This window comes from Barbatula barbatula, assembly GCF_947034865.1.
Source record: "Barbatula barbatula genome assembly, chromosome: 22".
NCBI lineage: Eukaryota > Metazoa > Chordata > Actinopteri > Cypriniformes > Nemacheilidae > Barbatula > Barbatula barbatula.
In genome coordinates, this window is record NC_136785.1 from 16,873,679 (window position 1) to 16,896,119 (window position 22,441).

General features: G+C 39.2%; 2 protein-coding genes across 3 annotated transcripts; one reads left to right on the plus strand and one right to left on the minus strand.

Moving 5' to 3' along the window:
• The first annotated feature begins 1,221 nt into the window (after positions 1-1,221).
• ccni2 (cyclin I family, member 2) lies at positions 1,222-5,420 on the plus strand. Its single transcript, XM_079486504.1, has 8 exons — positions 1,222-1,263; positions 1,388-1,451; positions 1,917-2,067; positions 2,231-2,365; positions 2,444-2,518; positions 2,622-2,762; positions 4,629-4,859; positions 4,955-5,420. Exons 3-8 carry the CDS (start codon positions 1,954-1,956, stop codon positions 5,300-5,302), a joined length of 1,044 nt encoding a protein of 347 aa, XP_079342630.1. The 5' UTR covers positions 1,222-1,263; positions 1,388-1,451; positions 1,917-1,953; the 3' UTR covers positions 5,303-5,420.
• A 411-nt stretch (positions 5,421-5,831) lies between these two features.
• Positions 5,832-22,395, minus strand: septin8a (septin 8a). 2 transcript variants are annotated; one of them, XM_079486489.1, is made up of 10 exons: positions 21,795-22,395; positions 17,714-17,828; positions 17,440-17,635; positions 16,871-17,057; positions 14,483-14,644; positions 12,455-12,551; positions 8,843-9,011; positions 8,271-8,403; positions 7,982-8,151; positions 5,832-7,108 (listed from the first exon to the last, which is right to left on the minus strand). In XM_079486489.1, exons 1-10 carry the CDS (start codon positions 21,822-21,824, stop codon positions 7,105-7,107), a joined length of 1,263 nt encoding a protein of 420 aa, XP_079342615.1. In that variant the 5' UTR covers positions 21,825-22,395; the 3' UTR covers positions 5,832-7,104. The 2 variants fall into 2 exon arrangements, with proteins under 2 accessions (XP_079342615.1, XP_079342616.1); XM_079486490.1 differs by lacking the exon at positions 21,795-22,395 and adding an exon at positions 18,068-18,456 and having other exon boundaries at positions 5,844-7,108.
• Between the last annotated feature and the right edge of the window lie 46 nt (positions 22,396-22,441).

Here is a 22,441-nt window from a genome sequence, read left to right on the forward strand (position 1 = left end):
TTAGTATTTCCTTTAAAATTGTTCGTTCAGAACAGGAAATTTGTTATATGTTAAATATTGACTTTGCTGGCAAAGGGTAATATTACAATTTTCTTTAGTGCCTGTCTAACTAAGTTTGTGACTTGAAGGTATTTTTCATACCAAGATAATGATTGATTATATACACACACTCCGGACAGCCAAGACCAGTTTCATGTGTTGTAACAATACATGTCCAGCTTTAGCTGGGAATTGACCTCTGCATGAAAAATAAAGTGTTTTGGTGGTATTGGACCTGCATTTTTCATTATTACATCGGAAACGGATGTCTTGTGTACCTTTACAGGTGTATAAGAACCAATGTTCTTTGAATGTATCTCTGTTTTTTTGCAGAAGACATTCATACAGGGTTGGAATGACATTAGGGTAAGAAAATGATCAAATCATTTTGCTTCTCGGGGTAAACTATCCTCACAAGCAAACCACTCAACAAAAAAGAAACAAAGAGTTAAAGCACATTTAAGTCAACTTTTTCTGATCCCATGACACGATTTTACTCTGACATGTCAAGTAAAGCATGGCAGTTTTATTACACAGGGACCAGTACAGACCCATTACTGGGCTGCAGCAAACTAGGAACTCCGTTATGTCCTCCCAATATCGCAGAGATGGATGTTTCCGAGCCTCTGTGCGCCCCCTGGGGGAATATTTCAGTTTTAGAATATGTCCACTAGATGTCAGTAAACACATGGCAATGCGATTTATCTGTGGATTACAAATGAATACATTAAATAAAATACGATTTGTTGTGAATATCAATATGAAGAACTGTGAGTCTAATATCTTAAAAACATATTCTTAGAAGATCACCCGGTCTCCGCAAGGAATTTGTCTTTTAGACCAAACTTGAAGTAACAGAAATACAAATTAAATGATCTTTGGGTTTGCGGGTTTAATGGCGACGCAACTATAAACCCACCAGAACCTCACACACCTCGTCATGACTTCAGTTGCTTGTGTGCATCCACACACAATTCAACCATTTTACGTGACGGGACCCGTATGAGCGACCCACTAACACAGTTCTGTACGTGAGTGACGAGTGTGTGGGTGGGGCGAAGAGCGTGGAGTTCAATGTGTGGGCGGGATTTAACGCGAGACGCCCTACAAACGGGCGGGACCAACGGCGCGGCCTTAAATGTGAGGGCGGAGTCATGCGCGTTCAAAAACAGGACGGTTGCGCGTAACTGTTACAAGCCGTTTCCCTCCACAAATCAAACAAAGGTGATTTCAGTTTATAACATTATTCTGTGGTGCTACGCACCGTTTACTTCAACAGTTCTGTTGTTTGATAAACACTTCTCAAAATAGTTTGATTGTTCCGTAAACATCGCAGTTGTTTTTCCAGATATGGTGACGTTGGGTTTTGCACGTGAAGTCCAATGACATCAGCTGTGACTCTTTCGGCACGGGTAAACTATCCATTCCTTTGTTTACAATTTATTGCAAATTGACACGCCCATAAAGCTCTCGTGCACTTGGTTTGTACAGTAAGTTGTTGCACGCATAATAGTGTTTTCTTCTTCCCGGTGCATGTTGATGCAGTCGACATCGTGCATTTCGATGCAGACTTCTTTGGCTGCATTGATTCTTCACATGCGCTTCGTATAGGCCTGATATTGACACCATATTCATTTGGGATTAAATAGACCTTTAATGGTCACGAAATAACGGATTTTAGGAATAAGATCTGGCAACACTTTTAGTGCAGCGAGTCACAAGGACATGATGTTTCTCATACTGTAGTCTTGTGGTTAATGATGGCTGTTATCACACCATTGTGATGTAGTGCACTGCAGTTCAAAGCAGACAGACACACCGGATCCGTATCTAAGGTTTGGCAGCATCTGCTAAATGACTCAAACTTTCTTTATCAGGTTTTCATTCCATGGGTAAAGAGTTTATGAAGCAGCCATGAAACCCCCTGGTGAGGGAGAAAACCGGCGTCTGGGGACATTGCTGCTCATCTCTCTGGAGCGAGAAGAGCGCCTGTGGAGACCTCCAGTCTTAAAGAATGGCTGCATTCAGGTAGGAGAATTTCAGACACACCAACGCCGAAATAAACCTTTTATAGTTTCCTTTTCCACCATTTATAATAAATAATGCATTTACAGCTAAGTATTGACGTCGTGACACTAAGTATTAAATGCTGGAAATATGTATTCATTGGTTAACTGATGCTTTGTTCCAGGGTTCAGATATTGATCCGTCTCAGTATCAGGAGGTGGTTGTGTGGATGCAGGAAATGAGCACAGATTTCCAGTTCAGCCCTGAGACCTTAGCTTTGGGAGTGTGTGTTCTTAATAGGTTGCTTGCAACAGTTAAGGTATGTGGATCCAATGCATTTTTACAATACATCTTGCAGCCTTTGCATGTGACCCTCGCACTATACATCTCTTCACAGGCTCAGTTAAAATACCTCAAGTGCATGGCCATCACCTCACTGATCCTTGCTGCAAAAATCAACGAGGAAGATGAGGCAAGATTTCCATTCGCAATTTCTTGTGATGCTGTAATAAAGACGCCCGACGACCTTTTGAACCATTCCAGCGCTTTTATTCTTGTGTTTTATTGGCTAACAGGTGATCGCATCGGTTAGGCACCTGCTGGAGCAAAGCGGATCCACGTTCTCCACAGCAGAGATTCTTCGCATGGAGCGAATCATATTAAACAAGCTGCACTGGGACATTTACATCGCAACACCCATGGATTTCATTCACATCGTGAGTACCAACTGACTGTATTCAGACCGGAACTCAACGTTACAATAAGCACAAGAAAACGTATAACCGTTTTGCACACGTTTGGTCCTTGACATTGTGCATGTGAAGACTGGCAGCCGGATGTGATCCGTTTGTGCAAATCGACAAGCGGTCTTTAGGGCATTACGAGTTGCGTGCGATGCATATATGGCCAAGGCACTAATCTGTCTTTTACCTAACCAGTAAAGCAGATAGATAACCCTGTTAAGAAGGGACGAAAACCATCTGTATTTGCTACCCCTTACAAATATAGGCGCTCAGAAACTGGAATTGTCTTCCACTGAATAAGGATTCTTTCTACGTGGGGTCGAGTTAAAGGGATAGTTCGCCCAAAAATGAAAATTCTGTCATAATTGACTCTGGCCTAAGATTGTTTCAAACATGTTTAAGTTCCTTTGTTTTGTTAAACGCAAAGGAAGGTATTAGGAAGAACTTTAGTAACCGAACAGATCTCATCCCCCTTTAACTGCCATGGTTGGGAAATCAACACTATGGGAGTCAATGGGAGATGAGGTCTATTTGGTTACTGATATGTTTTGTAATATCTTCCTTTTTGTGTAACAGAACAAAGACACTTACACATGTCAATAATGACAGAATTTTCATTTTGGGTGAACTGTCCCTTTAAAATAGCACACAATATGAATAATGTTTTTTGGCACGAGTTGTTGTAGTGCAGAGCTGGCCGATGCATTTAGACCACGATCAAATCCAGTAACATTCGAATTCCTGCGTTTCTTTTCTTTTTCTGTAAATGCGTAACATGGCTGATTTGGCACACAAATAGAGAGCCAAAGAACAATACCATAACAAAAAACATTGACATGAGACCACTTTTAAAAAACAATGTCATTCTCCTAAATGATCCTAAAGAATGGAACAAGTATTTACAAATGGGTTGAACTCACAAAACCTTTTAAGAACACGTCTTGACATTTCACCCCAAAATGGAAAAAACAAATGTTTTGTTTAAAGAAAATGAAGGAGGACTATATTTCGCTTATGTTGTATGCGTATATAGATATTAAACGTTTGTAACACTAGAATAAATAAATAGAATTGCTTAGGAAATGAAAAAATATCTAATAGCATAGAAAAATAAATATCCTTAAAACATCTCAAATAAATATCCACCGTTTAGATACTTTAAATATATTCCTGTTTAAAGTCCACGTGACTGACCCTTCCTTTGAGAAGTAATGTGAAGACATGCTCACATACAGCCATTGATTCAAAGGATATGTCACATTTCCACAACACGCAGATATAACGAAATATTCCAAAGAAAGAAACCAACCACATCTGTCCTATACGATCAGCATGGATCTTTTTCTGTTCCCATCTATAAAACGTCAACGTGAAATCAAAATGAACCCGTTTACTTTCTCAATATTCATTCAAGCGTCATTGTGTCCAATTAATGAGATCACTGCGAAACTGGACGCTCGCTTTTCATATACGAATATCAAATCTCACCCTACTCTGAAGTTTCCCTTTGAATATCTTGTTTCACTAGGAAAAAGGTGACATTGTGAAAGTAAGATTGCGCGGCTTCACATTGACTTGCATTCAAGAACACAACTGAGGTTGCTTGCATTGAATTGAGCCGCTTCAAAGGCCTTCCGTTATACTTAAACACACGGAGACCAAAAAACACGACATTTTAAACATTCCGCTTGTTCACATCCCACTTGTAAATGGATTAACACAAAGAACAGATCCACATATAATATATATATATGCAGAGAACAATTATAAGGGTTGTTTGTGTGTTGGCGTGTCGTTGTCTCCATCGCTTAGGCTTTTGTTGATTTGATGTGTTTTCAGTTCCATGGCCTGTTGAGGACCAGACATCCACACCTCACGTTAGCGGGTTCTCAGAAGAGACCTGGTCTCCAGGCTTCATTTTGGACCAGGCAGGTACAGCATTGTATGGCCTGCCACCAGCTCTGGCAGTTCAAGGGCTCCATACTGGCTTTGGCCATCATCACTTTGGAGCTGGAGAGACTGACACCCGATTGGTTCCCTGTTTTTACTGACCTGCTGAGGAAAGCACAGGTATGCATGAAATATATGTGAATATTAGTGTCAACATGCAGAATGTTGTCTTGAAAATCTGTTATGTCAGTTTCAACTCTGTGTGTTTGTTTTAGATCGAAAGCACAGAGTTCATTTGTTGCAAGGAGATGGTGGACGAGTACCTCACGGGCCTCGAGCTGTCATTACCCACCAATGCTGTGTACATTTTAGACACCACCAGCGTGATGATGTTCAGGGCATATGACATGCAGGAGGAACACGGAGGCGGAAAGGCAAAGGCAGCTGTCCGGGCCAAACCAACGCAGAATGAGGACCGAGAGATGGACGACTACTGTGATGGATTCTGGTACCTTTATGACGAGGCAGTGAAACCAGGAAAACATGGACCTGAAGAAAGGAGCGGGACTTCGGAGGGACAGATTTCACCCTGTCCTCCTCTGCAGCCGCCCTCTACTGAATAAGCTAACACTCATTTTTGTGAGCGTTGGAAACGGATAAGATGTTGCCTAGCACTTTTGTGACTTTTATGAAATCTTCATACAGCACTTTAACTATATATATATATATATATATATGAGTTTTTTTAATATGAAGTCATTTGCTTTGGTACATTTTATATTTTTATATATTTTGTGTGTGCGTATTCATTCAAAAGTTTCATTAAGGAGTAATGCTTAAATGTCTATGGTGCTTTAACAAAAACAATGGTTTTTGCCAACAGTTACTCCTTTAATGGATATATTTCCTTTTGTACCTTGTCAGTGAATACCAATTCAAGCATTTTGACATGTTGTGTCATAAAAGCGGCCTTAGATTTGGTTTGTAGGATGAATGTGAATTGAAAGGACATTCTATACAGATGTTTCAGTTTGGGTTGTTTTTCTGTTTGAATGAAACCTTCTTTTCTTGTTTTTAAAGGCAGCTATACAATGCTTTTCTTTTCTTGCTGCTGCTTTGAAAGGAAGCAAATGTAAAAGGAGGCTTTATACTGTGAGTTTTATTAAAAATGTTGTTTTATTTATATCAGACTTTTGGATCCTACAGTGTGTTCTGTCAGACATGAAATGATTTCGCATACAGAAACTGTGTATTTAAAGTGACAGCAGGTCAATGAACATGTTTATTTTTCGTAAAGAATAAGTAATTGTATTTCTTTAATCGGGCAGTTTATAAAGAAAACCAGTGCTACAGAGATGACATCAGCTGCAAACTGCTGAATTAAAATCCAAGGGCACAAGTAAATTACTAATACAAAAATGTGAATCTATTTTTCAAAAGTGTCAGTACATAATTCCCAGGGAGACTTAAAAATAACTTTGATTGGCTCAGTAAGAACTTGATCGTCCTATCTGTATGCGTACAAAAAGAAAGACAAAATGAAGTTCCCCCTCCCAATGAGACTTAAGACTGAGTTAAACGTGTATTTTCAACTTTTAACTGTCGCTTTATTGCTTCATTTCTTAGTTTTGGAGCAGTTGGTTCCTTTTCAAAGATGTAAGATGTAGAACACAAAGCATGGTGAAACAGGTGAAGGAAATTAGGGAAGTGTTTATTTTGAATATCAGTTATCTGCTTTCATACTCATAACTTGCAGTCAATGCAAATCTTTTGCAAAGGAGGCCTCGGGTGTTTCAACCTCTACAGTATGGCTTCGATGATAAACAATATAATCTGTTTAACCATGAACACTGTTCAGTAATACAAAAAAATATATTTCGCATATCTGTTGTTATTACAAGAAAGCTAACATAGTGGTCCTGGATTAGTATTAAAACAGAACCAAAAGTAACAGAGACGAGCAGATAAGTATCATGGCTGTGCTACGGAGTTTGGCTCAGATCTTAAATACTACTGTACATTATGGCATTAGAAACATGTATTCAACATGTATGTCACAATATTGGCCAGACAATAAGACAAATGGGTAGTACCAAAACAGCTGTGACCACAAAGTGAATGTTTCTGTCTGGTTAAAACAAAATACAAATATAAACATAGACTGTTAGAAACTAACATATCCCAAAAATAAAACTGGGTTGATGTGGAGGACAAAAATATAACCTGAATGATCCTGTGAAGGAAACCAAAAAACTGTGGCAACACAAGAAACGATTCAGTCCTCATAAAGCATCCCTCTGGCTTCTCATCGGGATCTTTGGTCCATTAACACAATGTCAAAAAAAGCAAAAGAAATCTTAAAAAAGCTGACGTTGCAACAATGGCTGAGGACAAGTCCATGGTCGGCCTGGGATGTGCTCATAAATTAACTGAAAGGAAATGGACACAAAACAACCAAATGAATGACTAAATAAAAGAATGAATGAATGAATGAATGAATGAATGAAGTGGAAACATGCAAATAGTTTAAATAAATAGAAGTAAATAAAATATACAAACATGTTTTATGAAGTATGTAAATACACCTAAAATATGAGTTGTCGGTTTAAGAGATAAAGTCTGAATTAGCACTAGCAAGAAGGGTTTATTTATTGACATTTAAAATTAAAGGGTTTATGACTGGAATAATCTGCAAGCAATATTCAATCAATAATGTTGAGTTTACACATCCCTTCATATGGCTGGTGTCAATACTGAACCCATCTCAGAGACAAACTACAAAATGGATGCTTTTAAAACAACCAATAACCACATGATGGCGCTATTGAGCTTCATTCAAAACAAACCCACTACTCTAAACCTGCCTTCAACACATGAATGGAGCTTCACTTCAGAAAACATAACACTAAAAAATAACTTTCCCTTTCGTTGAAATAAATAGACAAGATGTACTGTGGTCAACTACAAATTCAAAAAGAGTACAGTTGACAGTACAGTCTTAGTTGTTTAAAAGAATCTGTCAAACTACAACGAGTCATGAAATATATTTGTCCTAACATTGGAGCTATTGATGGGGGTTGGCTGAGAGATTCCACCACCTTATTTTGGTTTCAAAATCAATGACTTTGATTTATTAGAAAAATAAATATTATTTGGTAAATGCATTTATATCGAGGTGTACAGAGGGACGGATCCTAAATAATTGAGACCTTTGATAATGATGTATCGACTCGCAAGTATTGATACGGCCATCGCAGGTCACCAGAAAAGGGTTTGGCATATAAAGGGACAGAAGCACTCACTTTTTCCTGTCTTTGTCCTTCTTGAGGGGCTGTGAGTGGGAAAGAGTCTCGGCCGCCACCTTCCTCCTGTTAAAGGCGTTCATCTCCTCCTCCAGATCTCGTCGCTTCTCCTCCACCTTCCTCTTCTCCTCCTGGTGCATGCGCTTCAGCTGCTCAAACTTTTCATGCAACTGAGGAAAGAGACACACAATATGTGTTAAACAGAGGCGAGCAATGATGCCTAGCCTTAATGTGCTGAAGACCCGCATAGAGAATCGAAGTGTCAAAATTATTATTAGACAGATCTTACCTCTCTCTCCTTCTCCTTCAGCTCAGCTTCCGTCTCTTTCACTTTGCTTACAAACATTTGTCTCATCTCCTCTTCCTTCTGCTGCAGGTCTCCAAGAAACTCCTTCCTCTTGGCCTCATATGTCTCCTGTAGACTGCAGAGTGGGAGAAAACAAAAATATAATTTTGCTTTGGACTGAGAATATCATGAAAACATAAACACTACTGTACAAAAAATAAATGTTTGAAACAGTTATATGATGTTGAGATTCATCCCTTTTTGGAGAGAACCGGTGGAATATAACCCGAGTATATAAATACAAATAAAAAGTGTGGCACAAAAAAGGATTGTCACTAAACAAAAACAGAATTGCAAAATAGGCAAGTACAAATTGTCAAAGTTTTAAGACTGAAACCCACATTCACATAAATAAACACCCTTTGTATTTCTGGCATGGGCACGGTCTGACTCATGATGCCCAGAGGCGTAGGCAGCTCACAGCGTTTTGAAACAAGATCACGTCTCGTTCAGGAAATGTAATAAAGCCAACGCTGATCAGTTTCACATGCAGACAATGATGGGCCGTAACTCACCTGAAAGGCTGGCTGTCTGGGTCTGTGTCTTTGAAGCCCATCTCCTCCAGTTTGCAGCGTCTGTACAGCTCATAGTGTCTGGCGTGAGTCTGCTCTCTCAGATCCTCCATGTTCACTCGAATCAACATCTCCCGCAGCTTCACGAAGTCACAGTGGCTCTCGTTCTCCACTGCAACACACGTGCACATGAGCAATGTCAATGCAGTTCTTCCCCTCCGAACATGGACATTTAAGTTCCCTTTAAAAACAACTGAAGCCACAATGACATCTCCATATCTCATGTAGGGCTTTATACATTTCAGCGTCTCAGGATGTCAAACTTCACATTTTAATTCTGAGAGAATGTATGTATTACTAATCTATTGAATCATCTCTTTATATTACGTATATTACATCAGAAAAATCTGTCTGAGCACACGTTTTCTTCCTTACAAAAAGAGAAAACGTAGAGTGTTATGGATTTGACAGAAAAGGACAAACGTTTTTCAGAGATGACATTCATTGTAGGATTTTTGTATATTAAAATGGAGACGGGATGGCTCTCCTTAGACCACAAAATAGTTCTTATATTTACATTTTTATGTACAAAAAAATATATAGCTATTAAAACTAACACTCCCTCACCAGGTAGTGGTCTGGCTTTTGTTGAAACTAGTAACTTTGTATTATTAGCACCTATTGTATTATTGCTCTTGACCAATCGCTTATTGCTCCCTGAACTCTCTGTAAGTCCCTTTGGATAAAAGCATCTGCTAAATGACTAAATGTGCCCATTTAAGAGGAATATTGAGCATTATGGATTTGACCATTCCTTTGACTATAAAAAAATCATGCTTTAAAAACTTAAACTTTGAGACCTCACATGGGAACATCTGATGTATCAGCATGTATCAGCAACTACATTTTAATCTTAAGGTTGAAATGTGAATGGAACTGCCCATATTTACATATAAAAAACATGTTTTTAAAGCCCCTGTGCACCGGAAGTTGCGATCGTTTTTACTTCCGTATCCTGACGCATTTCCGAGTGCAACGTAATATGCGGACAATAGTGGCTGTGGGAAAACTAGAAGCAGACTGACAGCGGAAGGGGAGGGGATAACGTCTCTGCCCTGCCCAAGCCGTCCAACTGACCTCATCCGAGACGGATAGCCACTAGAGGGCGGAAGTGCATTTTCAGTTTTTGATGAAGGATTATCCAGGGCACATGAATTAAAAAAAGTGAATGACCTTCACTGATGAGCTATTTATGACAAACACTACCATATTCTATGAATAAATATGAATTGTTATTTTTATATAATGCCACAAGTATTATTTCCTAACTTTGGCATGTATTGCACCAAGGATTGCCAAAGTCAACACAATCTACTAACAGACCCATAAATCTCTTTGTAAAAATAAAAGAATGCTTCTTCCATCAAGTCATTTTCACAATATTTGATATTTTCGGAAGGCGGCGCACCACAATGCAAGGCTTTTGTGTTCCTCTGCAATGTTCTTCTGTGGATGCAAGGCTGTTTCTGGAGGTTGTGTGTCACCCCAGGTCACTACGGTATTCTGGTCTGTGCTTATGGCTCAGCATCCTCTTTTAAATGAGATGAAAAACGAAACCGTGGTAATAATACACACGTTTGCCTAAACGGTCGATTAAAAGTGAAATGGGAAGTTACTCTTGAGAATACAGAGAGCTGAACCTGCCAAAGACTTGCAGGAAGACAAGCATTCCTCAGGCTACTTAAGGTTGACCCATCGGGATATAATAATGCATGTCTCTTCATGGGAAGATCCTTCCTGGACTTTATTGTAAATCCAAAACCTTAAATCAAGTCTCAGATCAGCGGCTACAAGATCAACGTTTTCTATGGGAGTGGGAAACTATTTAATGGCACATCCGTGCACAGTTGATGATGCCAAAATTGTTTGCGAAGGGAGCGTTAAACCTTCATGCTGGAAGAGGAGAGATATTCATGCTGCTTTGACCGGGGACAGAAACATGGCTTTACTACTGTAACTGAATGTCCTGCTGCAGTATGTCCGTTTGGACTTTCTCACGGTTACCCGCCAGCATTTCTTTTGACTGATATCAGTGGGAGAGAATTTGCAGTCATGTAGATGTAAACAAATAACATGCATCATATGACAGCAGTCCAGATACACGACTGGTCACAAACCGAACGTTTTATTTTGAGATGCTCTGATGCTGGTAAGTGTGATTGCTTAGAAAAGATCAACTTAAAATATAGTTTCTGTTACTTTGCTCTGCACCAATGCAAAGTTGAAAAAAAGTGCTGTAGATTTAAATACAGAAACACAGTTGTACGGGGCCGACAGATAAAGCCATATAACGAAACACATAGCATAGCTCATGAGAAACAAGCGTTTTTCACCAATCAAATTCCGCATTTGAGGGCCTGAGAGCAATTTCCTGACCCTTGACTAACAGACCCCTGGGAGCCACCATCCCAAAGACACAGACCAAAAATAGCAGGAAAGAAAGAAAAACCAGCATTCCCCATCTGTCATACTGTCTGGACACAACACTTGAGCAGATTGAAAAGACTTTGACATTGAAAAGACCATTCGTGTGTTAAGTCAGCCCTTAGCTTTAAGATCATACAGTCTAAAAGAAAACAAAGGGTTTTTGTACACTAGTTTGGAACTGCAACTTTAATCCGTGTTTTTTATCATTTTTTTGTGCAACCACAGAGAATGACGGGACGATGCTTTTACTGCGCAAGCTTTTAAACCTCATCATCATGTTCAATAAATATCTAGAAAAGGTTTTTGACGTTCTTTGAAAACACTCAACGGGACAAAAGACGCATAGAAGAGGAAACTGTATAGTCACAATTCGCATTCTCAATGTAATAAAGAACTCGATGTCGACTTATAGCTCTCATAAAACCATCTGCTGTTCCGTCACATAAACCGCTCACCATTGAGCATTCAAGCCGGACGGCCAATTAAACCGAAATGCATTCATGGCTAATGACGTGACCTTATCTGAGAGAACAGTGTGATTAGCTGCCGTCTGGAGAGGCATTTCTCACCGCTGTGACTGATGGGATAGTTTCACATGAAAGTAAAAATACCCCTTAACCAGCATCCTCGGGGGGATGGAGATATGTAGAAAATGAAGAGCGGGGTTTTAAATAAAAGTCCCTGTGGTAATATATATTGCACAAGCAATATGACGTCAGTTCTGGACCGCTAACGCCACCAAAAAATGGCAAAGAATCCCCTGGTTTGGTATTTGTTCTGAGAGAAAAAACCTGATTGCTTCAGACCACAGTGTTTCCATTCCTCAGGAATCTGGGATAGGGTGTCTTCCATTACATAACCACATGTATTGCAGTAAAATGCCAATTTCCAAATGTCAAAAAATACACATATATATTTATTACACGGCTCATTTGAATGCTTGATTCATTTGATGATATTTATACGACAGGTATCACAGCATACCCACAGTTAGATCAATTCTTATCAAACTCAGAACTCAGAATGCTATTTGTTATAATATTAATCAGAACAGTCAAATTTTAGTAAACTACAGCTAGTATTACTGTAGTAAAACCATTTCATATGTCTGAATGTTGTGACGCTTACCTTGAACTACTCCCCACGGGTACTGCCTGGCCCTCACTGTCTTATTGCCCACTTTCACCTCCTCCAGACTGCCCACCACAGCAAACGGAAGATGGGCCTAAAACAAGGAGCAGCAAAGGTCAAATGCTTCTTTAGAATTTAGCAGGCCCTCTGCTTGCCTTATTAGTTTTTGTTGATCGCTTCGGTACTATTGTCTTAAGTATGTGGTGAAATCTCACAACATTTAGTACAAAACTCAAAGCAGATCATCAGTTTTCAATCAGTTTTTTCAAACATGTTTTCACATGTTCAGTTCACGAAGTACAAGACACAAAATTACACAATAACTTTTTCACCAACACCTCATCAGTGTGTCATCAAAGACATACCGTTCATATAAAGTACTTGTCTTTCACAATGCGATGCTCTCAATTCTTTTGATATCCTTCTCTTCTGATTTGAGTAAATACATTTGATCAACACATAATCCAACTCGTTTGGTAACCTTCCCATTTTAAAATAAATTTTTAAAAATTTTGTAAGCTATGCAGTATATGGATTTCGAGAACTACACAAATAAAATGTGTGTTTGTACAAACATCTAAATTACATGTAACCGCACATGATCAATACTCAGCAAGGAATAGGAAGAGCTCGTGGACAAGGGATCCGTCAGAGAGGAGGGCATGGGCACCAACAGAGAGGTCCTGAGAGGAGGGCACGGTTACCCACAAATGATCTTGACTTTACTTTGTCAATACAGTGTACTCTGCTTAGAAAACCCCAGAGTGTTAGTACCCCAGAGTGGGCAGCGGAGGAAATGGTGAGAGCCGGGAATGATATACGGCTGTCAAAAATAAAGCAGGCAATTGAGGAGGACAATGACACATTTGCCAATGTTGCATCCATCAGCCTACTAACAATAGGTCGCATTTTGAAGAGGCACCAGGTTTCAATGAAGCACATGTCCCTGGTGCCTTTTGAGAGAAACAATGACCGGGTGAAACAACTGAGTGCTGTGTGTTCAGGTACAGCACTATATATTGTTATGAGGTTGTTCAATCAGATTCACGACCCTCTACCTGCCTCCATATTTTATTTTTTATTTTTTTAAATGTGTCCATTTCATTATTGAAAGTAAACCTATGTTACAATTATATCTGAAAATAAAAACAAATTTGCCCAAATGATTGGAGAGGATGTCTTCCTTGCTCCATCACTTGTGTACACATAAGAAATGATAGATTCTCTAAAAGTCATTTAAGGTCATTTAAGTTTATTGGCTAATGTGAACTGTGTAATGTCTTTTACAGTACCGTAGCATACTAATGTCAACACTAAGGCTGATTTGAAACGTGTATCTTGTATTGTTTGCTATTAAATGAACTGCATGTTAATAGTCCTGAACTGAAAGAAGATCATACTGTTGTGTTTCAGCAACTGAAAAAAGCATTACATCAGGTTTTGAAAGAATGTCAAGCTGTGTTACAAGTGTGATCAGTTTACAGTTTTGTAAAAAGACTTTTCAGAAAGTACACTTTACTTATGAAATTAGTACCAAAGCGATCAACAAAACTGTAAAACTCCACAAATAAACGGATCTATGCATTTTAACACGCAAAGTAGCAGATTCAAGCATTTTAACAGGAAAACACTCGGACCTCAACAGGAAGTGAGATTCTCCATTGCTCACATCTGTTTCTTTTATTCGTGTCCTCTTAATTTTCTCTGCAATGTCTCATACTCATTCAAACTCAAGAATCAGCCTCTCGCACAATTCTGAGGCATTCACAATGTGTGCAGAATCTTCAAGAGATTTTAACAAGTAGGTAACAAAGAGATTCAGCAGACATCTAAAGTGCTTCACAGAATGTAAACTAAATACAGCAAATGGTCATTTTTAGTTATAAATAAATCTTACAGTTGCACCAAAGATGAAGATAAATGTATTCAAACACAGTGATTCAACATTACACGATCGGTTCAAATCTGCTTCTCATTTAAGTTCGCTTTCCACCAAGATATGTGTCTAAAATGGGTCAAACTCACATTCATAGAAGAGTTGATTTCTGTGACGGCCTCGTCGTCTGTGGGAAACTGGTAGATCTGAACACCGTTGCTAACCAGCTCACTCATAATTTTGATCTTAAACTTGTGAAGCTCACTTTTGGAAATGGTGTCCGCTTTAGCAATAATAGGGATAATGTTCACCTAAAAAAGAAAACACATTACATTTCACAACATGTCACACGTGCTTATGTTCAAGTTCTGGATGTGATAAGCTTGATGTACGATGAAGATTTGTTTAAAACACAAGTGTTAATATGGTTTGGTTTCAACATCTTCTCAAAGAAGATCTTTTTTCCTGTGAACCCTTTCTGTCAACATTACAATGCAGACGCTCTCAAAAGAGGCGATACTCAAATAAACTATTAACAACTGTCAAACTAAATGTTAAAAGAACAATATTTATACTAAAAAGGTCATTGTGATGAGAACCAGAGAGATTCAGTCTTAAGAACTCTAAACATGACCAGTTTGTGAGGGAGGGTTGTGGGGTCACATCATTACGACCGGCCTGTAACCATCTGTGCCCTACGTCACTTGAAACCTACCCACCCACCCTCATTCACTTTCATTACTATCTGATGAAATGAACAATTGATCGGCTGTTCCACAGGCAGGCTGAGGGAAACTACGGCCCACTGTCCTACATTGAGCCAAATTAAGGATTATCAATATACTCATCAGTACAGCCTGTACATTCTGACACAAAGACTGGTCTTTACTACTTTTTTAGCTGCACAATATTTTTAAGGGAACTGAATTTTCGTAAGCTGGCTAATACAGTTATAAATATTTGAACAGAAGCACATTTTCGGAGTATTCAAATTACAATTTTAAATGGATTTTGTCTTAAAGTGCACACTCTCAGAGTGTATTAAGAATTAAGAGTGTATCGCTTTGGATAAAAGCGTCTGCTTAGTGACTAAATGTATTCACATCCAGATTATATGAATGCTTTAGAAATTACAGCTCTTTAATATGAAGTAATGTCATCTATAATAATAATGTCATCATCCACCACTTTTATCTCTTATGGACGCCCAGCATTGTTTTGTTTATGAGCTCACCGGTGTGTTTTTATTTTCCAAATAGTTGACTTGGAAATAGTCTTAATGATTCCCTCATCTTCCTGATGGATTTGTTGTGTATTTGAAATCTAACTAGGGTTTGTTTCACTTGCATGGAGATCTTCCTGAACCGCATGATGTGTGTCCACAGCAACAGCTTCCAAATGCAAACACCACACGTAGACTCAACTCCAGACCTTTAACATGCTTCATTTAAGAAGAAATGATCAGGATAAAGCCCAAACCTATAAATAAAACAGCTTTTGATTCAACTGTCCAATTACATTTGGTCTCTTGAAGGGGGGGTGCTTCATATTAAAGAGCTGTAATTCCTAAAGCCTTCATATAAGCTGGCTGTGAATACACTCTTAATAAAGCGGAGAGACTTTAAGACAAAATCCATGATAAAACTGTAACTCGAATATACTTTGATACAAAGCTAAAATAACCCAAAATGTGCTTCTGTCCAAATATTTATGGACCTAATTGTATAAAACAGAATATCTAGAGTAAAATACAAAGATTTTCACATCCTCCTTCTATGTTAGCTGTAGATTATATTTTTCGAGCGCTGCTCTTTTATTAAATAAATGAAGACACTATGGCAACATAGACTATTTAATGATAATATCAATCAGGGGTTCCAAACGTTTTTAATCTGGGACCCACATAGACAAGTATAATCACAGATATATCATGACCTACCTCATAATTTTCATTTAAATATAAGACAAAACGCACATTCATTCCCTTTTATTAGTATTTATTTATCTTTTCACGCATAAATACGTTTAATTGCAATATTGACATTCCTTAATATAGGGAAGAATGTTATATTATTCGTCATAAACATTTAAAACCAACTGCCCCTAAAGTACTTTCTGAAATATGTTGTATAGTCTCCAAAGGTCAATTTACACATTAAACCACTAACAGATACCGTACATAAATCCTAACATATTTTTATTAAATTGAATTAAGAACCTGCATAGTGAACAATTGATTGTCGAGCGATTGATATGCGTTAATCCATCACCACCACCATGGACACTGCCACATGGCAAGTAAGAAAGTCACCTCCTAAGGTATAGTTGGGGAAACAGCCTAGAAAAGGTATACATGTAGTTAAGGTGTACCTTTAGAGTCTTCGTAGCACGCTAAGAGACAACGTTATGGGGAAACGCCAAATGATTGTCAATGAAACGCAGCTCAGATGAGTATAACACAATTACTGAATTAGCAGCAAATAAAGCACAAGCATATAGAGGATTTGATATAAAACCATGCACTGATGTGCTTCTACCTTGCTGTCCAACTTCTTCATGGTGACTAAATCCAGAGACTTGAGCGAGTGTCCTGTAGGAGCGATGAAGTACAGGCAGATGTGGATTCTGGTGTCGTGATAGTTGAAGAGTGAACGTTTGATCTTCAACTCTTCCTGCAGGTAGTTTTCAAACTGTGTGTCGATGTAATCCACGATGGGCTTGTAACTGAGAAAAGCAAAGACATCACCGTCAGGGATTCAGGGACGCATCCAAAGGACTTCTTAACAATCATATTTTATCCCGAGTTGTATCAAGTCATTTTTGAATGTAATACGGTTTTTCAAAAATGGACACTGCTATTTTAATACATGGAATTTTAATGTGAACTGCATTGTGCAAACATTCTGCTTCTCAAGCTCTCAAGAAAAGCTCCCATTCCTCTCATTAGAGAAGCCTCTAAGCACAGACCTGCCAGTACTGTGTTTACAACGTATGACCTATCTTTGGCATCTTGGGCATTTTCCCAGCATGCATCACTTTCAGATTCTACGCTGACTGTCTGTGCCTTCTGGACACACAACCCATATGGCAATATTTACATTCTTACCTTTCGTCTTTGTTGATCTGGTCTCCAAAGCCCACACTGTCAACAATAGTCAGCTTGAGGTGGACATTGCTCTCCTGCAGGTCGTAGGTTCTTGGCCGCAGGTAGACACCGTTTTGGTAATGACTGGCCTCCTCATTTTCAAACATTGTATTAAAAAGCGTGTTCATTAATGTAGACTTGCCGATGCCAGTCTCACCTGGACAAAAAAGGGAAGTTCTCAGGGGAAATTTTTACTACAAGGTAACACTGTGCATATTATGACATAGTTGCTTACCAACGCAAAGAATGTTGAAGCAAAAACCCTGAGTCACCGATTTACTGACCAGCTGATCGGGCAGACTGTCAAAACCAACATGACCGCCGAGGTTGAGGTTACGCTTTTCTTCATTCTGTGAAGGAATGAGAATTGGGTTGAGCCATTCGATTCATGTTTCAAATCTTTCTGAAAATTGAAAGTATTTACATAATATTGTGACTGTATTGGTTTCAGCCTGGACTGGTCATATAAAAGCGTACGACAATTACAAAAAGCAATAATCAAGCCCCACCCTTAACCCCGCCTCTATACCCAACAGTCCCTTAATAAACGTATGCATTCATACTATTAGCCACACAGTAAAATACTTGCATTTCTCATTGGTTTAGCACTTTGCTGGACTCAAGAGCAACCAAGAAGTAAGTTATACTTCAACCACCATTCCAGACAGTGAGCCAGTAAAGGCGTTTTCTAAATTATAATAAAATCCAATCGTTCAGGACCGGCTGAATCTAAAATAACACTAAAAGCTTTCTAATCACATTACCAAACGCCCTTAAACTCTATCGTGAGATCGATGCACTCCTCCTGGCTGCCTTCGCTCTTTCCCCAATGCAGGCACATATTTGCTGGGTGATGTCACTGAGACGTGCTACTGAGTAAAGCAGCACTTCTGTTGGCGTAACGCGCGTCAGACACAAAAGGAATGCTAGCTGAAAAACCTCCACAGGCCCCACTGTTATTTCAAAGCAGAGGCACCCAAGGGGCGGTTACAGACGAATGCCGGACATTGTGCTAGTCTGAGGTAAAAGGGAAATGGCTTCTGAAAGTGTTTTTAGAAAACAGGCGGTCTGCAGGAAGAAAAAAAACTTGGGACGGCTTCAACAATATCCTTATAGGGGCAGATAGCAAATGCCCCCGCCGCAGGGGCAAGCCAAACATTTCCCCTCAGGGGGCAGTAGATCAAGAGGAAATGGAGCAGAGTTTGGGGCGCAGAACAATATTTTCTCAACCCGCCCTCAAAGTGACGGCCCTAATTCATGCCTGCTACGAGAACAAAGAGAGTTGTGTGTTAATCTGTGAACATGCCAGTTGTCACTTTGCAAAACAAAAATGCTTGGGAGACACAACAAATCAGATATTTGTCATTATTATTCTTTTGCTTTAAAAGCACAATTCACACACAAATAGAAATTCTTTGCATCATTTATTCACCCTCATGCCATTGCAAACCTACTCCAACACAAAAGAAGATATTTTAAGAAATGTTGTTATGTATGGTTTGGTGTCCATACAGTGGGGACCAGTGTTATTTGGTTACAAACCAAGTTCTGCAGAAGAAAGTCATACAGGTTTGGAATGACACAAAGGTGAATCCCATTTAAGAGTACAACACCCTAGGATATAATGACGCCATCAAATTGTTGGGGTCCGGCACAACACAGATTGTTGGAGACAGATGGGTACTGCAAAACACAGAGCCAAACTGTGACGGCTCCATCCCCACCCCCCACGTACACCTGAATATGCATGCGCCTGCATTCTGCAAACTGATAAAACCCTCATTGGTGATGGAGATCGCTGGTACTCCATCTGATAGGACTGAAGGAGGGGCCGACGTGAGGAATGCAGATGGTCTAGATTTGGTCTCAGCGTGGCATCTGTGCTGAACAAAAAGCAGACCGGCTTCTTTCTGCTTTTCCTATTAGAGATCTTCATGCATGCACATGGACACATGCAACTGTCTGTACTCTTAGATGTGAACCGTAAGACATTCAGGTCAGGTGTGAAGTTGTTCATATTTACTCATACACACTAGTAGACGTTCTTGACTGGAATATATCGCCTGACATCACATGGCACTTTTGTGTTTATTGTGACGAGATGCATTTAGGCATACACAGGATGTTGACTCATCACGAACCTCATGTGTATTTATATAACAGTCACTGCTAGTGTCATCCCTGCCCTGAAACTTGGGTATGGTGCAATACATTCAATTTACGTTAAACAGGATAGTCTTGCTCCAAGCCTTAGCATGCTCTCAAGATGGGATCTGGTTTTATTTCTATCCGTAGACGAAATGTAAAAGATAATTGTCATTATAAACATTTATTTAGTTTAATAGTTTGAGAGTTGTCACTTTCATTTCCATCATCGCCATTCATTTCTATTGCATGGTAAAGTGCACTGTGAACTTTTGTTACAAATCCCCTCTTTGTGTTCTATAAACTACAGGAATCCTGGTTTTTGGAAAGGCAGGTTACATTTTCTCAGTGAACTATCCCTTTTATTTTTTCCCCATGTAGCTTGAAATCAAATGGACCCTTCCCAGCTCAATGCAGTTGATGGATACGGCTCCTAAAACCACACAAACTAAGCAGAAACATTTACTGTGAATGCATTATATTCATCCAAATGTTCACACAATGTGAAAGAAACATTTGGCTGTGAATCTGATGCAAACAAAGACTTTCGAAGCAATACTTCACCATCACATCACACACGTCATGGATCTATAATCTATCCCGACCAATATACTAAACAGCTCAATACAGCTGCTCTACTCCAATGTGAAAACGAGTGTGTCTCACTGATCTCTGTCCGGCTTCCCTGAACATTCCCAACAAACCATGCTGAGCAAACAGTGCTTATTTCTCATGAAACACAAACACCATTCAAGACAACAGACTAGCTTGGGCAGTCACTATTTAAGGCGATCGCTCACCCAAATTGTAAAGTTCTATCCTCATTTATCGACTTTTGTTGACGCTCAGAAGCATGTTGTGTTCGTTTTTCTTCTGTGCAACAAAAAAAGTGATATTCTTTTCCAAAATATCTTTTGTACTTTGCAGAAGAAAAACATAGATTTAGAATGACATGAGTAAACAATGAAACTATTTATTTCACACACGGAAAGGTTCAGCGTTCAAATGAGGAAGTATAAACTCTTACAGATGCCAGTTTGTATTAGGCTTTAAAATCCCCACTTATTTTATTTCATGCAGGGCAACCAATGTCATAATCTGCTTATTTGTCACATGTCCAGGTAAACTTTTTATTTTTTAACAATTTGAACACCCTCAAATGAAAATCATTTACTCACCTTTGAGTTGTTCCCAATCTATATAAATGTCTTTGTTTTGATGAACGCAAAAGAAAGATATTTGGAACGATGCTTATAACCAAAACAGATCTTGCCCCCCATTGACTTGCATAGTAGGATCATGTTTTACATTAAAACTTGTTTTGTTTGTTCCGTTGAACACAAAAGGGACATGTTGAAGAATGTAGGACAGCAACTTTTGACTACTATTGTATTTTGTCCTACTATGGGAGTCAACGGGAGGCAAAATCTGTCCTGTTAAAAGCGTTCTTCCAGATATCCTCTCTCCGTTCATCAGAACAAAGACCTTTGACAGGTTTGGAACAACTGGAAAGTGAGTAAATGATGACAGAATTTTCATATCTGGGTGAAGTATCCCTTTATAGATCAGCCAACCTCCACCAAAGCCTTCTTATCTGTGATCTCACACTGAGAGGACACAATCCGGCCCCCAACTTTACAAACTCTCGTGTGAATTCAAGTTAAAAACACACGTCTGTCTCACAGCGTCTTTGAATGGGGACTCTGTGTAAACAGTAAAGCTGTCAACAAAGTGCTAAAGGAGAAGACTTTCAGCAGGCTGCCTTCACAACCACCTTTCGTGCTCTGCAAGCTACTGAAATGCTCTTAAAACATGAATGAAGCGTCATCCTATAAAGTGTGCAGATGGATATCAGTAAGGTCAATAAGAGATCAGCGAAAAGCTCTTAAATGCATTAAAGTGACCAGCAGTTCGGACGTAACGTAGACATGCATCATCTCCGTAATCGAGGTCGAATAAAAGGATAGTATATGCAGTAAACATATCACACCGTAAATCTCTAAAGGCACATATATCGCGTGAAATAATAGCGCCGGGCAATGTGGATAGAGACAGTCGTCGGGCTAAGCTAGAGTAGCGATCGTGCTAGTGCCGATTCATTCCAGGAAACCTGTAAAGAGAGCGCGAAAGCGGCACTGTGACAAAAAGAAATCACTTCAAATGATACTTACAGAAAATATGTCTACATCCGTGGCCGCCATGATTAGGAATGTATAGGTTTGGTGCCGAGAAAAGGCAAAAGTGAGCTGCCTAACTGCGTCTCTCTAACCGTCCGCTGACACACACACACACACACACACTATGGATCGCTCGGAAAATTTACGGATGCTACTATGGTGAAGGTCTACCTCATGAATATTACTATTGTGGCGTGACGTTTGTCCACCGGAACTATCTGATTGGCTGAAGGTCAACGGTTAGCCAGAAAACCAGCCAATCAACAAACGCTATTACGCCGAGGGCTCTTGTTCCTGAATAATAATTAGGCTCCGTCAGATGAAAAATTAATATTCAACACTTAGTCGCTCGCAATAGTAGGATTCGCGAAAGTCTCGTCTCACTGCGCTGGATATTTTTTTATCCTGGAAATTCCAGGAATGCTTTTTTCTTCCGACTCGCTTGCATGCATCCTCTTAATAAAGAAATACACATATAATTAATCATTAATCATTATGATTTACATCAGAACGTTGAGGTATAATGAATGAAAACGAGACAACTGCATTTCATTCATACACTCACACAAGTACATTGATTTTTAGCAACAAATGCAAACTCGCAACACGTGCAACGTGATATAATAGATATCATTTATTTA